Below are 21083 nucleotides of genomic sequence, written 5' to 3'. Positions count from 1 at the left end.
CAACTGGAGAAGATGCTGAATTTCAGCAGCTGGCTTTTTGGAACAGGTTGGTATTCCAAAAGGACTCATCTGCTTCATCTAAAAAACCGAACATTTGTAAAATATTTAGTTCTTGCTGATGAATTAAAGTCAATCAAATCAATAAAAGATCAAGGATGGAAAACATGGTAATGATGACAGTCATTGGAAGAGCATGGTGGAACTCCAAAATGATAACTAGTAAAACCATGGATAGCAAAGTGGTATATTTGTATTTCATCATAGTGTGTCAATAATTTAAAGAATTTTTATCTAGATAGCTGTTGAACACAATAAAAGTTCTACTTGCTTCTCCCTCTGTAAAATTATAGTAAAAAATAATGTATTTTCATTGGTTCTTAGAGAAAAACTCCTATTACTGAAAATCTATTTGCCGCAGAACAAAATTGGATTAATTCAAATGATATACAGTGAACTTCATCTAGTGATTCTAATTCTCAGGAAACTGAGATTTGAACAGTGATCAGAACAAACTCATCAGTATCTTGGAGAGTCACACACTGAATTTTCAAAAATTAAAAAATGGAAAAATAAAAAAATATTTTATTCCAACAGCAAATTTAGGATCAATTTTCAATCCAGTTTGAAAGACATTTTCTGATACTGTAATAACAGTAATTTCATTTTCTCATTGGTTTGTAATGAACTGCAACATCCTCAACATTAACAGACACAGTTCAATGTCTGAACTGGCACGTCATCCAACACAGGCAGCTCACCAGGTTAATTTTGCTGGTGGCTGTGCATCAGCAAACCACTTGCCACACTCCAAATGAAAACTCCTTGGGAAATCATGCATCTCAGAATAGTATGTGAGGAAACTAGTCAGAACAGCCCCTGTGAAGCTCATTTTGGTATGGCAAACGGTTACTTCCCTTTTATGACATTATGCTTTAGAGAAGCTCAGTAATCAATCACATCACACTCACTATCACTCCAAAGAGGTTCATTATTGTTAGATGCCATCAAGAAACAGCAGCAGATTACACAGATCTGTTGCATCTAGATGTTTCCATTGGGTTTCTTTCTATACAGGCATGGTAAGAGAATATAAAATCCAGTGTAGAGCACGCCTCACCATGAAACACGCACAATGAATCACGGAGAGAACAGCTGGTCACTGGCCAGCCAAGCACAAGAGAGAACACCAGGACTAGCAAAAAGACACTTGCTTATTTTTACTAGACAGTTTTGTCCTGAAAATGAGAAAAGTAAGTTTTCATTTCAGCAGAAGAGTAAATCTTGAAATTTTAATGAAGAAACTGAGTATAAGGGTTAACGTGCTGCACTCAGCATCAGGGTATCCCTTGACTACGGCCCTACATGTTAACATAAGGAAAACAAGATGTCATGCAAGCGCAAAGGCAGAAACCCCTGACAGCTGCTGGACGAAACAGAAAGAAAGGGACCCTTCCATTTTAATCTTAGGCTTTGGCTTATCTGGATGACACACACAAGTCTAATTCCTCGCTCTCTTCCCACACAGTCACACATGCATTTATGTACTACCTGTTGTCAGCACTGGGGCTCATCCGACTCCCTGGAGAGCCAGTTCAGTTTACTACACTTGCAGCATTACCATACATTTTTGAGAAGATAGCTTTTTCTAAAACTTGTACATTGGTATCATGCTAAGTATGCAACAACTGACCCAGTGTTTCATATATACTCCAAATAATCTTTCAATGCCATTAGAATGTGTATTCAAAATAACAAAGCAAGCACCTCATAGTTCACTTACCCAGATGAGAACCAAGAGCCACCAGGATCCAGAAAGAAATGAGAAGGGTACATGAACATCATATCAACTGAGAGCAAATCTGTTTAATCCGTGTTTAATATCCCTTCCGTTACTTCTGTTTCATCCATCTGGAAAGTTAACCTTGTCTTGGAATGTTTCGAACACCAAAACTGCAGTGCTGAAGTGAAGACACTTCCAGCTGGTTCCCCAGACTGCACAGCAGTAAGGCCAACAGCGCAGATGGCAGTTTAAATGTCCTTGCCTTTGCTGCCAACTACTCTGCTATAGATGTCTTTGCCTTGATTTCGGACTTGATTTCCCAGTTACCCCTGTTCTGCCCTGTGTGGGATTTGTGTCTGGTGGGGTTTTGGTTGCGGGGGTAGAGGCTATGGGGGTGGCTCCTGTGAGAAGCTGCTAGAAGCTTCCCCAGCTCCAAGTAGGACCTGCCTCTGGCCGAGGCTGCGCCATTCAGTGACAGTGGTAGTGCCTCTGCGAGAACGTATTTAAGAAGGGGGAAAAAACCAACTAAACTGCTGGGTGACCTGAAGTGGAGAGAGGAATAAGATGTGAGAGAAACAACCATGCAGACACTCAGGGCAGTGAAGAAGGAAGGGAGGATGTATGCTGGAGCAGAGATTCCCCCCCAGCCCGTGGTGAGGCGGCAGGCTGACCCCCTGCAGGCCATGGAGGTTAACGGTGGAGCAGATGCCCACCTGCAGCCCATGGAAGACCCCACACCAGCACAGGTGGCTGCACCCAAAGAAGGCCCCGAGGCAAGCCGGTGCTGGAGCAGTCCGTCGCTGGGAGGATGCAGCCCTTGGAAGGGACCGCGCTGGTAGTGTGTGAAGAGCTCTGGGAAGGACTCAACGTTGGAGAAGTTCACAGAGCACTGTCTCCCATGGGAGGGACCCCATGCTGGAGCAGGGGAGGATTGCGAGAAGTCCTCCCCCTGAAGGGGAAGGAGCAGCACAGACAAGTGATGAACTGATTGCAACGCCCATTCCCTGTCCCCCTTCACCGCTGGGGGAACGAGGTAGAGAAAACTGGGAGTAAAGTTGAGCCGGGGAAGAAGGAGGGGGTGGGAGAAGGTGTTTTTAAGATCTGGTTGTATTTCTCATTATCTCACTCAGATTTGATTGGTAACAAATTAAATTGATATTTTTCCCCAAGTTGAGCCTGTTTTGCCCGTGACAGTAACTGGTGAGCAAGCCCTCCCTGTCCTTGTCTTGCCCCAGGAGCCTTTTGCTCTATTTTCCCCTCCCCCTACCACCCAGGGGGAGAAGTGAGCACGGTGCTTTGTTGCTGGCTGGGCCTAAACCACAACATGCCCAATAATATGAGCCTTTGTTCAATATGACTGAACTTTATTTCCAGTTATCTTGATCCCCCTTTTTTTAAAAAAAAACCCTTAAACATTCTGCTTTCAAAAATGAGTTTTGACAACGTTTAGAGCTATGGACTGTTTCTTTGGCTGAACTCCGCTTGTTCTTTTTCTCTAAATTCCTTAAGACTGTAGCCCCAAGCCTTTTTCTTGATGCAGTGCTGGAAGTAAGAATTCTAACCTAGACTTATCCTATTCTTTTTTTCTTACCATTGGATTTTTACCTCCTTTGAAGAAAGAGAGATGTCTACTTTTATATGTTAATGTAGGAGAATGGGAGAGGTTTACTTACACCTATCAGCATATCTCATTACAGTATCTTATCTGCAAATAGTTGTGATTAAAATATTTCCTCTTATGCATAAACCTTTTGACATAAATTAAGTGGGAAAGATAAATTATAATAACCTGTTATTGTTCATAAGAATTTTAATGCCATAACATTCAGACTGGTAAAATTAGAAATATGCTACAGAATTTGTCTGCATTAAAATGACACAATATTAAACTTCACATTCTATTAAAAATATAAAAGTAAATTAGAATTATTCAACATACCCTATTCCCAGATCTATTCAAACCACATTATGGGTTCTCCTTCCTTATCTTCTAACATTAGTAACTATTTACTATGCTGGTGAAGCTAGTAGTCACCCATGGAAGTGCAACATTAAGGTTGCGTTTTGTCCCTGTCATGGAAGAGTGTTTTAAGTCAAATAAAGAATCACCATCAAAGATGCTAGCAAAAATGATTTTACCATGAATTTGTAAAAGCATGACTTGACAAAGTTCAGTGGCAAGCTTCACTCTATTCATTACTCCGTGGGAGAAATATAGAAAGGAAAAGTGACTTGGAGTTGGGCTGGAATGATTTTACACAAAGATTGGGAATGAAGAGGGCAAGGGAAGCCCTCTTGTCAAGTCACGAGGTTCAGAATGGACCCCCTTCCTCCCTAAACTCCTTCTCAGAGAGGAGTCTAGGTGCAGCTAGATCCAATCTTAGCCTCAGACTTGGTCAACAGTTTATGTCTAAGAGAATGTGGGCACAGTGATTTCAGTGGTATTGATTTAACATGGCATTATGGGTCCTACATAACTTTTAAGTAACAGCAACTTAAAATTTATTAACACTGTTACAGTAAATCATAAGATCAGGCTGTATGACTTTATAGCAATGCTCAATCAGTCAATAATAATTGGTTATAATTAATGCAGTGATTTACTCAATGATTCAACAAAGCTCTCTAATGAAATTGCACACACATACACACACAGAGCTATAGAGGTTAACCTACGATTAAGGTGTTTCCCTTTTGGTACCAAACAATCTTCAGGATTTTGCAAAATCTAATTATAGTGACTTACTTTTCCCTTCGTCAGCCGTTACAAGTGGATGGTCTTTCCCTTCACCAGCCTTACCAGTGGGCAGTCAGAGGCGCCCCAGCTCAAGGAGAGATGCCAAGACACAGCCTGCGGAGATCCCAGAGAGCTCCAAGGGCCCTCACTTAGGGTCAGTATTTATAGGGTCAAAAGATGACTGACTTTGGTCAGCACTCTTTTCATTGTGGCCATTACTCTTGCCAGGCACTTTTGGCACTCTTCAAAGTGGGCCATGATCCAGGCAGGAGGGGTTGTGGGTACATTTCACAGGCAGCAGGAGTTCCCGGTGCAGTTAGGGAGTGCCCGACCGCCCCAGCTTGCTGTACTTGTACCCGGGACAGGAAGGTACCAGAATGCTTCAACTCCCTGCCTCCTTAGGCAAGGTCAGAAAGGACCTGGTTGTCCCAGCTCACTATGTTTTATAATTAAACAAGAACACAATGGCTGGCGCTGATACTGCGATGTGGCCCAGGGGGGTCTGCGCCACCACAGTCACAGAACTTCACAGGGACCCTAGTGAGGAGCTGAGTCAGAAAGAGACTTTTCACATCATGGCATGTGAATCGTGACAGAACCACACCCATCCACACACTACTCTGTCTATCTGTTTGTAAAACAGCGTACTGTGAATGCAGGCCTTGGCCCAGGCAACTGAATCGAGGACAAAGATTTAAGTGGCTACAGTACCAAAACGATCTTGTCATTTGCACAGCCACAGTGATCTAGAAAAATAAATGTCCTCAGGCTGAAGTCACGTAAGACAAACTCAGGAGGTCTCAGGCTGACCACTGGTGAATGGCTGTCTTGCTCCGGCTGTACACTCGATGGTACTTAGGCTACCCTGGCTCCAGCGGGGTAGACAGCTTTGTTCTAGTTGAATCAATCACAGGAAGGTCCAGGAAACAATAAAGCTGGTACAAAGCAGTGGGTGGAACTATGTAGCTGGAAGCAGAGCAAGAAGCAAGGACACCCCTTTGCAGAAGTTGCCGTTACTAGATTGGCTCAGCTGTTCCCTTTAACTTCACCGTACCGGATTGATCTGAATTTTAAAAACAGATTTTTTTTTTTCTCCATACTTATTCTGAAAATAGATTAATGAAGCAGTCACTGACATTTATAGAAACAAGTAAACAATAAACACAATTCCTTCCCCTCTGGTATCCTCTCGAGACGACTTTTATCAACTAGGTATTTTTTCCTGTCCTTTGGAAGATTTATTAGGAGCTCATTCCACATAGGCAAATCAGTCACCAGCTGATAAGCAGCACCGCTCTCCTGTTAACTTTAATGGATCATTTAGCAAAATAAAGGTTTTTGGAATGTGTTACAAGAAAGAAAAACATCTGTAAGTACATGAGGTGCAGAACTACTCTGGGAGTGAGGAATATGAAAAGAAGTAACTCTCCACTCCTTGTAACACTCTTCCAAATCTCAGAAATTCTTTCTAAAATCTGTCAGAACAGTGCAGGCATATGCTTACAGTCCTCTCAGACCATTTCTGCACAGGGAAAAGAGGAAGCAGATAGTGCTAAGGAAAAGAATCACTCAGAAAAAGATTTAGCTAGTGCCACAGCTTGTGCAAGTGAGAAGGAAGAATCATATCACCAGGAATGGGAATGGAGATGAGAGTTTCAGTAGTGGTGAGCTATCGGATGAACTCGTCATGTCTCTTGGAAGTATACAAGTTTCAGTGCCAAGCTTTGCATCAGCTTTATCAGAACTAAAAACCTACTAGCTGCTAGACTTAAGAACAATGTCTATTCAATGGCTGAAAAACTTTTAAACTTTTTTCTGCCTTGAGAGATGAAAGCCCAAACAGCCCAATTAGTTTCCTTAAAAAAATTTACACAGTGAACTGAGTCTGTCATGAAAGAAAATGCCATGCATCTTACAGTATCATCTGCATCCCTCTCGGAAGAACTGAACATGTTAGTGAATATGAATATGTTTATTTTGCTTAAAAATCAGGTTGCAGATGACATATTTTGACTGTAGCACAAGAATTACTGGAAGCATTACTTTGAAAGCACATATGATTCTGGCTTCTCTGAAATTATAAGGACCAAAGTTGTTCTGATGGGTTGCCGCGAAACAACTTGGATTAAATGAAAGATGCTAATACATAACCAAATACTAATTTAAGAATAATTCTCAAACTACTTACAGTTATTACATTGGCAAAAAACCTATATATCGCAGACTGCAAATCTGAGCCACAGATGGCTAGCAAACAGTTCAAAGTAGCTCCTTTACTGGAGCTACTTCAACTAACCAGTTATGACAAGGAATGCTAAGGAGCAGAGACTGCTAAGGAGTCCAAATGCCTGGCTACAGGAGAAGTAGAATCAGCAGAATTTTGTGAAACTCGTATTGGGGATTCCCCTGGGAGTCACCTGCACGCCCAGCTGGGTTCCATTCTGCAGGGAAGCAGTGGGATCTCTGATAAATTACTACCCTCTTCTGGAAATTAGTTACTTACAGAGTTTCTAGATTCACCTGTGGCAAGTGCATGACAGGAATGCTGCAGTTCTTTGTCATACAAACATCTCATTTAAGTCTCTAAGGTTAGGAAGTCGTTCCACCTTTAGATCAAATTTATAGGTTTCATAAATGAACACTTATCCTGAAGTCAACTGAGGTCACTAGAGGGGCTCCCTTATTTGGCTTCAGGGAACCAGCAACCTGGAGCAACAGCTTAAAAAAAAAAAAAAAAAGCAGAAGCGACAGTCACTAAGTGTGCCGAAGAAAGTTTAGTGGCAAGTTCCTGAACAAAGAAAAGGCCAACCTTCTAACTGTGAATGAAGAATATGGGAAAATATGGGAATTTTACCATAGAGATAAGATGGAAATACACAAATAATAATTATCCAACATACAAAGAGTTCTTACAAACAAAATGGTGCGTCATCCAGGTACCTGTAACAAGATTAAAGGCAAACCAACTCCAACAGTTCCAGTATCAAAAGGGGTGATATATTAGCCGCCACTAACTGAAGAGGAGATTGTAAAAAGCAGGTTAGTAATGAATATTAATGTGACCGGTTTACTGATTTTTCACGTTTCATCAGAATTCAAACACATTTTACATTAATTACATTAGTTCACCAAAAGTTATCATCACAAGTACAAACCCTGAAAAACTGCACAAGAATGTGATTGCTGTTTATATATTCTGCTAGTTCCTGGCTCGTCATCGTATTTCTTATCATATAAGCTTTTATTAATGATATGCTTTAAACTCATTGATCTGTAAGAATCTGCGGGAACAAACATTTTTCTCTTTTTTTCTTCCTGCAGCAAAAGCCATTCCTTCCACCTTGGTTAGTAACAACATTCACCATTTAGAACACTGAGCACTTCTTATTCACCTGTTCAAAATCACAAAAAGGACAAGACATGAATAACGAATAAGTAAAAATTTGCTCTTAATATAATTTCTGCAGTTTCTAATGCTAGTTGAGTCTCAGGTAAAGCAGAGTTTGAAATGTGACAGCCCTCCATGGCTGACTTGCCACGAGCAACTCTCCACTGGACAACTCTACAGGGCCAAACCTACGTGAGGTTCACAGGAGGCGGAGGGGGGACTGCCTGTGAGTTTGTTTCTGCCGTGCCTGCGGTGTGCATTACATCAGGGGGAGGAGGAGGAGGAGGTGCACAGGCAGGGGGGCGAGCAGCAGGGGAGCCAGGGGTGAAGCAGCGGAGCTCCAGCTGCACCCCGGAGCACAGCTCTCGGCGCAGAGGGGGAAGCTGGCCATCTTTTTTGGCAGGGAGTGTTGTTTTTTAAATTGAGGGACTCACAGGCATGGCCTCCCACCATCCCAGCATGCTCTTCGGCCCTGGGCAACTGGGAACATGGAAAGCCAGCGGTCTCCACCGCCACAGCGCCTCTTCCCAGTCTGCACAATGCGCAGGGCAGTACGAGCACCAGAGCAGTCGCAAGGGCTCTCTGTGCCATGGAGGGGACCAACGCAGCACTGCGTGCCAGGGAGGACTGATGGAATCTGACAACCTGCACAGAGTTGTCCCATGAGGAGGTGTCCCATGGATAGTTGGCTGCAGAGGGTTGTCCTAGACTGGGCGGCCCATGCCCGATTTTTCATCTACCAGTACCTCCAAGTCCTTCTCAGCAGGGCTGCTCTCAATCCCTTCATCCTCCAGCCTGTATTGATACTGGGATTGTCCTGACACAGCTGCAGGTCCTTGCACTTGGCCTTGTTGAACCTCATGAGGTTCACACGGGCCCACTGCTCAAGCCTGCCAGGGTCCCTCAGTATGGCATCCTGTCCCTCTGGCGTATCAACTGCATCACTCAGCTCAGTGTCACCTGCAACCTTAGTGAAGGTGCACTCAATGCCACTGTATATAAAGGCAGAGCCAGATTCTTCTCAGTGGTATCCAGTGGATGGACAAGAGGCAAAGGGCACAAAATGAAATATGAGAAAAACAAACAAAAAACAAAAAACATTTTTATGGTGAGGGTGGGCAAACCCTGGAACAGATTGCATACAGAGGTTGTGGAGTCTCCATCCTTGGAGGTATTCAGAAAAGGGCTAGACAATATATTAAGCAACCAGCTACAGCTGACCCTGCTTTGAGCCGGCGGGGACTGGACACACGATCTCAAAAGATCCCTTCCTGCAAAAGACTGCAAAGAAACCACCCTCACACAGAGCAAGAACTGGGCTCCTAGTCTGGTACAGAGAATCTCAGACCTCAGAGGCAAGAATTGCTTATACAAACCTTAGAGCTGCTACACTTTGTATGATAATTTTATGATTACGTAGTGTCAGATATTTTTAGGTGTCCTTAATCTTCTTGTCTTTATCTTTTCAACACACATAGATAATTGTTTCCTGGAACATGAACCGACTCAGTAAAAAAATATTTTAATGACCTTGAAACTGAGGTAAGTATTTGTAGCTCTTTTAACGCCAATATCTTCAAGCCACAGATTTTTTTTTTTTTTTTAAAACATTTTATAGAACTTTTTTTGACCTTATCTAATATGTTCAAACTCTCCCTTTCTCATCTGGCCAATAAATCCTGGTTTAGTATCTTCTTAATTTTTTTCCCCTAAATTAAGATGCTTAATGAAAACTGTAGTCATTTATATTGAAAACAGTGTATCTTCTAGCTTTATTATTGTTCCATTCAGACATTGCTTTCCTATAGGCCTTCCACAGAAATTCTCAGGGGCACATTTTTCAAAAGCAAAACCAGCAGGTAAGGAATCAAACATCGGGAAAAATTACTGTCCATTAGGTCCCAATTTGCAGCAATGCCTTTGGAAATTTCCTTGCATACACTTCCATGAGAGCTGCAGACAAAGGTACCTCAAAAGTAACAACTATACCTGCACTACATTGCACATTGTTGAACCTTAAGAGGTTTACTTCTTACCAGCACAGCCAAAAAGTCACCTGGCAAGCAGTTTACCTAGATACTGCTGCCTATGCGTTTGATACACAAGGGCCTACAAGTCAGAAGAGTAACATTGAAATTCATGGAGATAAACTGGCATAAAATGGTGTAAATCTCATTACAAGAAAATTAACATATTCTTTCAACGTTTTTTTTTTTTAATGTTCAGATGAACCCAAAGCAGATCTCAGAATTCAGCAATGCCACCAAATTCTGTGCTGACACCTAATGGATAAAATGGATATTTAAATAAATATGATCTGCTTGGGAAGTGTCAACACAGCCTATGTAAAGGTACATCTGGCTTTACAAATCTCTTGCAGGTCTCTGAAGGGGTGAAAAACACATAGGGAGGGGTTCTAACTAAGCCCCTTCCCAACAACTTTTAAGGGAGCTAAGCAATCACGTGATAAGAGAGAAAGTCCTTGCATGGAAAAATAACTAGTTAAATATTAGGAAACAGCATGTAAGACTGAAACCGTCAGTTCTCCCAGTGAAGGAAGCTCATCAGTAAAGTCCTGCAGAATTCTGTGATGGGACCTATCCTACCCCATCTATATCACAAAATCACAGAGTCACAGAACGTCAGGGGTTGGAAGGGACCTCCAAAGATCATCCAGTCTAAGCCCCCTACCAGAGCAGGACCACCTGGAGTAAGTCACACAGGAACGTGTCCAGGCGGGTTTTGAATGTCTCCAGAGAAGGACATTCCACCACCTCTCTGGGCAGCCTGTTCCAGGGCTCTGTCACCCTCACAGGGAAAAAGTTCTTCCTTATGTTCATGTGGAACCTCCTGTGCTCCAGCTTGCACCTGTTGCCCCTTGTCCTGTCATTGCCCATCACCGAGAAGAGCCCGGCTCCATCCTCCTGACACTCGCCCTTTACGTATTTATAAACCTTGTTGAGGTCACCCCTCAGTCTCCTCTTCTCCAAGCTCAAGAGACCCAGCTCCCTCAGCCTTTCATCGTGAGGGAGATGTTCCACCCCCTCCATCACCTTTGTGGCTCTGCGCTGGACTCTTTCCAGCAGTTCCCCATCCTTCCTGAACTGAGGGGCCCAGAACTGGACACACTATTCCAGATGGGGTCTCACCGGGGCAGAGCAGAGGGGGAGGAGAACCTCTCTCCACCTACTGAGCACACCCCTTCCAATCCACCCCAGGATGCCACTGGCCTTCTTGGCCACGAGGGCACATTGCTGGCTCATGGGCACCCTCCTGCCCACCAGGACCCCCAGGTCCCTTTCCCCTACGCTGCTCTCTAACAGCTCAGTCCCCATATTCGTGGAAGAGGAGGTGCTAAGCAGTAAGGTGAGAAGGTCTGCTTGATATTGCATAGCAATCAAGAGTTTTTACGTAAGAGGATAAACTGTGAAGAACTACAGAAGGACCGTAAGATACTGAGTGACTGGGCAGTAAAATGGCACATAAAATTCAGTGCAGGTTAAGTGTAAAGTCATGTATGTGGAGAAAAAATAATCCTAACCATCATCACTAGTTTATTATCACTACTCAAAGAGGTCTTGAGGATATGACACATATTTCCTCAGAACTATGAGGTCAATATGCAGTCAAAAAAGCAAATCAAATGGTACTAACCCTCAGAAAAATAAAAAGAGAACAAAATAAAGACCATCATTGCACCACTTTACAGTCTTATGGTTCACCCATAGTTTGAAATTGATGTGCAGTCCTGCCTCTCTCACCTCAAAAATAATAAACTTTAAATACAAATGTTTCAAAGAAAAACAGCTAGGATGATAAAAGTTACAGAACACCTCCCATTCAAGGAATTACCAGGTTGGCTAGCTAGTGCTCTTCAGTCTGAAGGTTATCCTTCAGAAGAATAACAACTAACTGCTAACTTTCCCTTCCAATACATAAATTTTGGGTTCCATCAAACTACACAAGTAGTACCCAGTTTCACAGCCAACAGACGAGGTGATTCTTTGCACAAAAAAAAAAAAAATTTGTGTTTCTGTGAATACTTCAGAGAAGTGTTATCATATGACTGCCTGGTTCTTACTCTTCCATAGGCAGCCATTTATGACCACTGCTTTTTTCCTAAGGCAAAATTTACTGCTGTCCCAGTTTGGCTGGGATATAATCCCAGCCCAGCCGTGCTAGGCAGGCTGTTGGCAGTTTTGAGTCAGCCAGGGCAGCTGACCTGAGTTAGCTACAGGTCTAGCCCATCCCATAATGTCATGGTCATTGTAAACGGGGAAGGTTTGCTGAGGAAAGTGAGTTCCTCCTCTTCCTTCTCCTCTTCTGGCTTTTCCCCTTCTGGCTTCTCCCTGCTCCTGAGGACTGCTCTCCTGTTGACTGTGACCACCGCATAGTCATTTCTCTGAGTATAACTGTGTACACCTTTGTTGGTATTAGTGCTGTTTCATTAAATCTGTTTTCACTTCAACCCACAGGTGTCCTCTGCTTTTCCCAATTCCCCTTCCTGGCTGCTGAGGGGTCAGTGAATGACAGAGCAACTGTTATAGTTTAGCACCAGATACAGGCTAAATCTAGACAACTGCCAAAAAGACGGGTATAGGTACAGAGACAGTACATTACACATACATAAAGTAAATGTGGATTATTTCACACTCAGGAAGTAAGTATTAAATCTCTGCATGAAATGCTGCTTCTTGCATTTCCTCTTCTACTCCTCAAAAGAATGCAGAAAATCTACTGTGAGACCATCTTCCTGAGGAGGCAGCTGCAACATATTTGGAGACAAGATGCTTGGCTGGACGGACTCTTGGCCTCAAGCAGGACAGGCACTCTTAGGCTCAGAGGGCAAAAGATACTGGACACCTAGTACAGCATTAGTTCACTAGGCAGAGGAGCATAACTAGGACTATTGTTGCCCCACAGGGACTTGCAGTGGCCATGAAAGTGCATGCATCCAGCTGTAAGTAGGACCCAAAGACAGAATAACAGAGGGAGATTAACTTCTAATGGTTATGCATCATTACTGATAGCTGAGCAAGAAATTCAGTAGCTAGAGAAGAAATCAGCACTTCAGAAACAGTAGTTGTCCTGAGCCAGGGGGCAGGTGAACACAACTGACAGCCAGTTGTTTAGTAGCTAAGGTAACTGATGTTAGAATCAGGTGTTCAGATGGTAAAAATTCCGGTACTAAGCACTGTGCTTAAGTCTTTACATTGACAATATCACGAATCCATTCATTTTTGCCTTCATTTGTTTAAAGTAGAAAATCCAGCAGTTAGCACATTGTTCAGAACTGTGTATGGCTGCAAGATCACATTTCTATTAAGAAAAAAATCCCAAGGCGCTACAGTGTCTGTTTTAACATAAAGACTTCTCCATGGCCTGTATGCATTTGTTGCAGAAATCCTACAAAATGTAATACAAACAGTCCCTGAGATTATCTCCCAACTATATTTAAAGAGAAACTTCTGCAAATTGGTAGAATATCAAAGTTTTTCCTGTGCTTCCTTCACGTAATAACAAAGAATTAATTTACTCCCTTTCTTAAAAAATCTGCTTTATTTGTACAACTATGGTTACTGGAAAAAAAACACTGAAAAGAACATGGATGAAACACATCAACCCTTCAGTGTATAAGCAGAATTCAATTTGCATATGAATGTGGGAGATTTAGTTTTCTGAGTCACTCTAGTCAGGAAAAAAAAAGAACTCAGAAAAAACAAGATTCACAAGAAAAGAAGGTGGTTTTATGCAATCAGCAACTTTCAACACCTACTTTAAATCCTTTTTTTTTCCCTTTTAACTGTATTTTGTTGCAGGGACTTTTTAGAAGTTTTATAGTGGGTTTTGTTTGGTTTTAATAGTAATATAAAGGATTTGGATGTCGAAAAGATTTGGAGAAAGTAACATTTAATCTTCCCCTGGTTAATGTACAGCTGAATACACTCTGGCAACTAATTAGATTACTTTAATCTTGTGAGGGTAACTTTCATCAGACTTGTATTTCAAATTTCTGTAATGGTAGACATAGTTGACTTTTCTAGCTATGTCTAAGCAATACTAATTTTTAAAAGATTAACGATCTGAAGATTTCTTAGTCTTCATATCCATCACTATGATGAACATGAAACCATTAGACCTAGAATCACGGAATGGTTTAGGTTGGAAGGGACCTTGAAGACCATCTAGTCCAATCCCCTGCCCTGGGCAGGGACACCTCCCACCAGAGCAGGTTGCTCCCAGCCCCATCCAGCCTGGCCTTGAGCACTGCCAGGGAGGGGGCAGCCACAGCTGCTCTGGGCAACCTGTGCTAGCACCTCACCGCCCTCACAGGGAAGAATTTCTTCCCAATCTCTCATCTCAATTTCCCCCCTTTCAGTGTGAAACCGTCACCTCTCGCCCCATCACTAGCCCCCTGATCCAGAGTCCCTCCTCACCTCTCCTGCAGCCCCTTTCAGCACTGAAGGCCGCTCCAAGGTCTCCCCGGAGCCTTCTCTTCTCCAGGCTGAACACCCCCAACTCTCCCAGCCTGTCCTCACAGGGAGCTGCTCCAGCCCCTCAGCATCTTCGTGGCTTCCTCTGGACCTGCTCGAGCAGGTCCGTGTCTGTCTTGTGCTGGTGCCCCCAGAGCTGGACGCAGCCCTGCAGGGGGGTCTGACCAGAGCAGAGGGGCAGGATCCCCTCCCTCGCCCTGCTGCCCACGCTGCTCTGGATGCAGCCCAGGATACAGACAGCTATGGTGCTTGGTCATAGTTTATGAAATGAATTACAATATTAAAAAATCAAAGAATGACAGTTCATCACAATAGTCATCTGTTCTAAACTGGTAAATACAGCAGGGCCAAGGAGAGAGCTAAAGCCTATCACACTCCCTGGTACAGTTTTGAACATCACCAACTTGCACCCTCCTACAGAAGTCCAGAACACAGATCAAGGGATACCAGGGACCAGGGACCACTCTAGAGAATCCTCTGTTAGGTTTTGTTCCCTTCTCCACTACGTAGCCATCAACAAGCCTTCATGACACAACCCAATCATAAAACACATACTCTTCGTTCCAGTCTGTGAAAACACCACTCTGAAATAATAAAAATCCTGTGTTGCAGCCTATCATATACTTTGAACTAAAAAACAGACCAAAAAATTACTGTTTTGTCTTAAAGCTACGAGGGCATCACGTGGTTGGAGGTACCATGGATATGAACGTTCTATGCCACTAGGAATACAAAAGAGCCTCTGGCTGTACTTAGCAATACAGACACAATCAAAGAAACAACTTGGCTCCTCCAGCCCATCTCTCCACTCACAGATATCTGTGAAAGCTGTGCCCGCTCCAGAGAAGCCCACAGGAAATCTCCTCCATATACAACAAAATACAGAACGTTACCCAATACTCTACAACGCCTGTAAGACCTATAGATAAACACCAAAGCAGGAACTATTAATGTTCCACAGGAATGGAGCAGGCAAGACTGAGGCACTGTGTTTCCAATTTACTTAAGATAAACATTACATTACAGGTATTTCAAGTGACAAGGGTATGATCTAACTAAAGGGGATATTTAACAGAGAGGAATTAAGAGAAAAAACCACAAACCTCAGATGTTAAACACAGCGATCAATATGAATATTGCAAGTACTTTGCCCTTTGATTCTCTTTCCTTCCTTCTCGCTAACATCCCTTATTCCATAACCAGCCAAAGATAGGCTACATAGCCTGTATTTCAGGAACACCATAGTAGTAACTCACCTGCACAGGAACACACACATCCTGCCCACCTGTCCCCTTTCGCAGTACCCACACAGGCTTTACGCGTGCCAGTCCTTAAGCTAGTGCCAATGTGAAGCGGTGTTCATCGCACCTAGCTGTGGCAGCAGAGATTTGTAATGAGCTTACTTGTGCAGACCTTAAAGTGAGCAGCTCAGCTCCTGTTAAGAGTTTCTTTCCTTCTGTTTATTCTAAGAAATTCACCACTATTCAGAATCAGGCTACTTACCTGCTCTTTATCAAGAGGCTCTGAATCTGAATCATGGTTTAGTCATTAATCCAACTCTCATTAAACCAACAGAAAGACTCCCTATTGATACTAAAAGTAAATGTATCAGATTCATAGTCAAAATAATCACAGACTCACAGAATGGTGGGAGTTGGGAGGGACCTCTGGAGATCATCTGGTCCAACTCCTCCACGAAAGCAGGTTCACCTAGAGCAGGTTGTAGAGGATCACATCCAGGCGGGTTTTGAGTATCCCCAGGGAAGGAGACTCCACCACCTCCCTGGGCAGCCTGTTCCAGTGCTCTGCCATCCTTAATGGAAAGAAGTTTTTCCTCATGTTGAGGCAGAACTTCCTGTGCTCCAGTTTGTGCCCGTTGCCCCTTGTCCTGACACTGGACTCCACTGAGAAGAGCCTAGCCCCATCCTCTGACTCCCACCCTTTAGATATTTTCTAAGTGTTGAGAAGGTCCCCCCTCAGCCTTCTCTTCTCCAGGCTAAAGAGCCCCAGGTCTTTCAGCCTTTCCTCGTAGGGCAGATGCTCCAGCCCCCTCATCATCTTCACAGCCCCCTGCTGGACTCTCTCCAGCAGTTCCCTGTCCCTCTTGAGCTGGGGGGCCCAGCACTGGACGCAGCACTCCAGATGTGGCCTCACCAAGGCAGAGTAGAGGGGGAGGAGAACCTCCCTCAACCTGCTGGCCCCGCTCTTCTCCATGCACCCCAGGATGCCGTTGGCCTTCTTGGCCACAAGGGCACATGTCTGGCTCATGGTCAACTTGTTGTCTACCACCACTCCCAGGTCCTTCTCCGCAGAGCTGCTCTCCAGCAGGCCAACCCCCAGCCTGTACTGGCGTGCGGGGTTATTCCTCCCCAAGTGCAGGACCCTGCACTTGCCCTCATTGAACCTCATGAGGTTCCTCTGCCCAGCTCTCCAGCCTGTCCAGGTCTCGCTGAACGGCAGCACGGCCTTCTGGCGTGTCAGCCACTCCTCCCAGTTTTGTGTCATCACCAAACTGGCTGGGGGTGCACTCTGTCCCTTCATCCAGGTCGCTGATGAATATGTTGAATGAGACCAGACCCAGCGCTGACCCCTGGGGAACACTGCTAGTCACAGGCCTCCAACCAGACTCAGCACCACTGATCACAACCCTCTGAGCTCTGTCCTTCAGCCAGTTTTCAATCCAACTCGCTGTCCACTCGTCAATCCCACACTTCCCAAGTTTACCTATGAGGATGTGGTGGGATGCAGTGTCAAAGGCCTTACTAAGGTCAAGGTAGACCACATCCACTGCCCTCCCCTCATCCACCCAGCCAGCCATACCATCACAGAAGGCTATCAGGTTGGTCAGGCATGATTTCCCTTTGATGAATCCATGCTGACTGCTCCTGATAATTTTCTTTTCCTCCATGTGCTTGGAGATTACAGCCAGAATGAGCTGTTCCATCACCTTCCCAGGAACGGAGGTGAGGCTGACTGGCTGGTAGTTTCCTGGATCCTCCTTCTTGCCCTTTTTGAAGACTGGAGTGATGTTGGCTGTCCTCCAGTCCTCAGGCACCTCCTGTCCTCTATGACCTGTCAAAGACGATGGAGAGCAGCTTTGCAATGGCATCCACCAGCTCCCTCAGCACTCGTGGGTGCATCCCATCAGGGCTCATGGATTTGTGGGTGTCCAGTTTACCTAAAAGATCTCTAACCCAATCCTCTTTGACCAAGGGGTAGTCTTCCTTTCTTCTGACTTCTTCCCCTAAAGCCAGGGTCAGGGACTCCCGAGGGCCAGCTTTAGTAGTAAAGACTGAGGCAAAGGCACCATTCAACAACTCCACCTTCTCCATATCCTCTGTCACCAGGGCACCCGCCTCATTCAGCAATGGGCCCACAGTTTCCCTCGTCTTTCTTTTACTGCCAATGTATTTGAAGAAGCCCTTGTTGTTGTTTATGACATCTTTGGCTAGGTTTAATTCCAAGTGGGCCTCAGCTTTCCTGGTTGCATCCCTGCGTTCTCTGGCAGTGTTTCTACATCCCTCCCAAGTGACTAGCCCCTTTTTCCGTAATGCAAATATTTTGGAAAGCCAAACAGCAATAAAACCAGCTAGACAACCCACACTCCAGAGAGTCTGTCTTTGTACCAGCTTTTTACCAGGCAGGCACTACAGGCAGGGAAAACGCCACTTTCGTGTCTAAAGATGGCCACGCATTCCTTTTCTTTAGCAACATGATTACAATTTAGAGGACTTGAACAGCTACTTTATTAAACCTGAGTATAAGCTTCTGTTTTAAACCAAAACCTGGTAAAAATCGACCGGCGGCATTCCCAGCCCACAAACACAGGGCAGCTTCAAACAGCCCCACACCAGTTAAAACACCCGAGGGAGCCCAGCAAGTTAAAACGTCGGGTTTATTTCCTACGCGCTTTTCCAGAACTCAATTACTTCGCCATCAACAGTAAGCCAAGCATTTCAAGCTAAGCGTTTCCCAAGGGCGGCAGGTGAGTTCGCCTAACGGCACCGCGCCTGCCGGCCACGGCAGAAGGCGGCAGCGAAGGTCTCGCGCCGGGCGGGCGGCAGCGGCTCCCGGGAGCTGGCGGCGCCTCCAAACCCTCACGGAGGGGCCTGGGTGGGACGGGGCCCTTCACAGGCCGCCCCGCCCGACCCCCTGCAGCGCGCGGGGCCACCGCCGCCGCTCACGCCCGGCGCGCGGAGATGCCGCCGTCCCTCACGGCTGCCCCGCGCGAGGGCCCAGCCCCCACCTTCCTCCGCGTGCCCCGTGCGGGCGGAGCCGCGTGCCCCTCCTCCGCGTTCCCCTCCTCCGCGCTCCCCGCCGCAGCGCCAGCGCCCCCTCCACCCCCCCAGCCCCCCCCGCCCTGGCGCCTCCACGGTGTTGGCTCCGGCTCCGGCTCCCGTTTCGAGCGCCGCCGCCGCAGGCCGCAGCCGACCCCGTGGCTGGCTGTCCCCGAGCGCTCCAGCGGACTACCTGACGGGTCACTCCGGCGCTGCGGCACGCCTCGCCGCCGCCCGCGGCGTCACCCCCGCCTTGCTTCCGCAAGCGGCGCCGGCGGCAGCGGGTCCGCAGCAGCGGGCCTGGCGGCTCCTCCTCCCGCCCCCCGCAGCGCGGGGGACAAGAGGCCCCTCCCGCCCCCAGCCCGGAGCGCTGAGGGAGCGGCGATAGCCCCAGCCCCGGCCCTAGCGACAGCCGCCGCCGGGCGCTACGACCACGCCAGGGCAGCGCCTCCCTCGCGGCGCTGAGGTGGGGCGAGCCCCGCCCCCTGCCCAGCTCCCTGCCCCTCCCCCCCCCCGCGCGTCACGCCTCCGACGGTTCCGATTGGCTGCGAGTGGTCGGGCGGCCGGTACCCGCCTAGTGGGGCGGGGAGGAGCGGGGAGGGTCCCTTGCGGTACAGGTGAGTGCGGGGCCGCCCCGCGGAAGGGGGCGGTGGAGAGGGCGGGGCGGTGGGAGGCGGCGGCGGTTCCTGCCTCGTGGTGGCTGTGCCGCCCGCGCGCCGGGGGCGGGAGGGGCGGGCCGCCTCCGCGCCTCTGGTGGTCGGGCCTGGCCCGCCGGGCTGGGTCCCGGCCGTGGAGCCGTGGGCCCGGTCGGCCGCACCGCCGCGGGCTGGAGCCCCGCCTGGGCACCCGCTGAGGGGAGGCTGCGCTCCCTGCCCCCTCCCCCGCGGGGGTGAGTCACCGGTGACTCTGTGCCGGCGGAGCGCTGCCTCGGTTCGTGCTGGCGGGAAATGCGAGAGCCGAGCATCGCTGCAGTGCAGCAAAGGTCTAACTGGTGTCAGTTTTCCCCCGATCAACAATTCATGCGTTAATAAAGTTATTTCGTGGGTTTGTGGCAGTGTTGACGGAGGGTTGCCATCACGACAGACTTACCTACACCGCGGCAGAGAAGCCGGCACTTGTGTACTGCAGCTCTGGGAAGCACAGGGATAGCTCCTCCTGCCGTGCTTCAAAGTTACATCAAAAATTCAGCATTTTTTATATCCTTTTTCTCAAAGCCATGATCTTTAACATATTTTAACATAAGCATGCATGTTATGCCCGCTATTAATGTTGACGTTTACAATGGTTGGTCCATCCTATTAAATAACTTTATTAATATTCCTATACTACTATAATAATTGGTTATTTTACTGATCAAAATCCCTGATATACAAGTCAAGATGGGGAGGATGTGAGAGTCTTCACAGCAACATTCCCTGTTTCTATGGTTTCATCACATAAGATAACTAGCTAAGGTTGTACGATCTCACCCCTTGTACCTGTCTCCATGCCTCCTCGTGCTGTGTTCTGCACAATTTCACAACCTGTAGCATCTCTAGCTTTGGCCATCATCATAAGGTGTCTGCTGTCTCTGAGCACGAGAGAGGTTTTGTGTATTTCTTACCATAATGTAAATTGATTGAATCAGGAAATAATTAAATATAAGACATAGTTGTTCATTAAGAACAATTAATAATCAATGAAAAGTAATTATCTATTCAAAATTCAGATCTGATTCTAACAGCAGAAGAGCACTTAACTCAGGTTTGGTGGTTTTGGACCATAGATGACTGTGCTCTCCAAATACATCGTCATAAGCAGTGTTTGGTGTTTTGCCTATAAATGCAGCTAGCAAGTGCTCTGCTCAAGCAGGAGAAAAGGCAGGTGCTGTTCTGTTGGTCCAGAGTCACCAGGAAAAAAAAAAAACCCAAACCGCAAGAACACACTGATTTTTAACTACTGACAGGATCACAGAATGGTGGGGGTTGGGAAGGACCTCTGGAGATCATCTGGTCCAACTCCTCCACGAAAGCAGGTTCACCTAGAGCAGGTTGTAGAGGATCACATCCAGGCGGGTTTTGAGTATCCCCAGGGAAGGAGACTCCACCACCTCCCTGGGCAGCCTGTTCCAGTGCTCTGCCATCCTTAATGGAAAGAAGTTTTTCCTCATGTTGAGGCAGAACTTCCTGTGCTCCAGTTTGTGCCCGTTGCCCCTTGTCCTGTCACTGGACTCCACTGAGAAGAGCCTGGCCCCATCCTCTGACTCCCACCCTTTAGATATTTTCTAAGTGTTGAGAAGGTCCCCTCTCAGCCTTCTCTTCTCCAGGCTAAAGAGCCCCAGGTCTTTCAGCCTTTCCTCGTAGGGCAGATGCTCCAGCCCCCTCATCATCTTCACAGCCCCCTGCTGGACTCTCTCCAGCAGTTCCCT

At 46.4% G+C, this 21083-nt stretch overlaps 1 protein-coding gene across 1 annotated transcript in view; it reads right to left on the bottom strand.

Moving 5' to 3' along the window:
• SLC9A3 (solute carrier family 9 member A3) overlaps positions 1 to 17731 on the bottom strand; it is a 115876-nt gene extending 98145 nt beyond the window's left edge. The window contains exon 1 of the mRNA XM_086472482.1: positions 17594 to 17731. Within this exon, the coding sequence (XP_086328608.1) occupies positions 17594 to 17731 (138 nt within the window). The remainder of the gene's footprint in view (positions 1 to 17593) is intronic.
• Between the last annotated feature and the right edge of the window lie 3352 nt (positions 17732 to 21083).

This window comes from Leptosomus discolor, chromosome 13, assembly GCF_034619465.1.
Source record: "Leptosomus discolor isolate bLepDis1 chromosome 13, bLepDis1.hap2, whole genome shotgun sequence".
In the NCBI taxonomy this organism is placed as follows: Eukaryota; Metazoa; Chordata; class Aves; order Leptosomiformes; family Leptosomidae; genus Leptosomus; species Leptosomus discolor.
The sequence above is the reverse complement of the archived record's forward strand: the minus strand, read 5'-3'. Positions and strand labels throughout refer to the sequence as shown.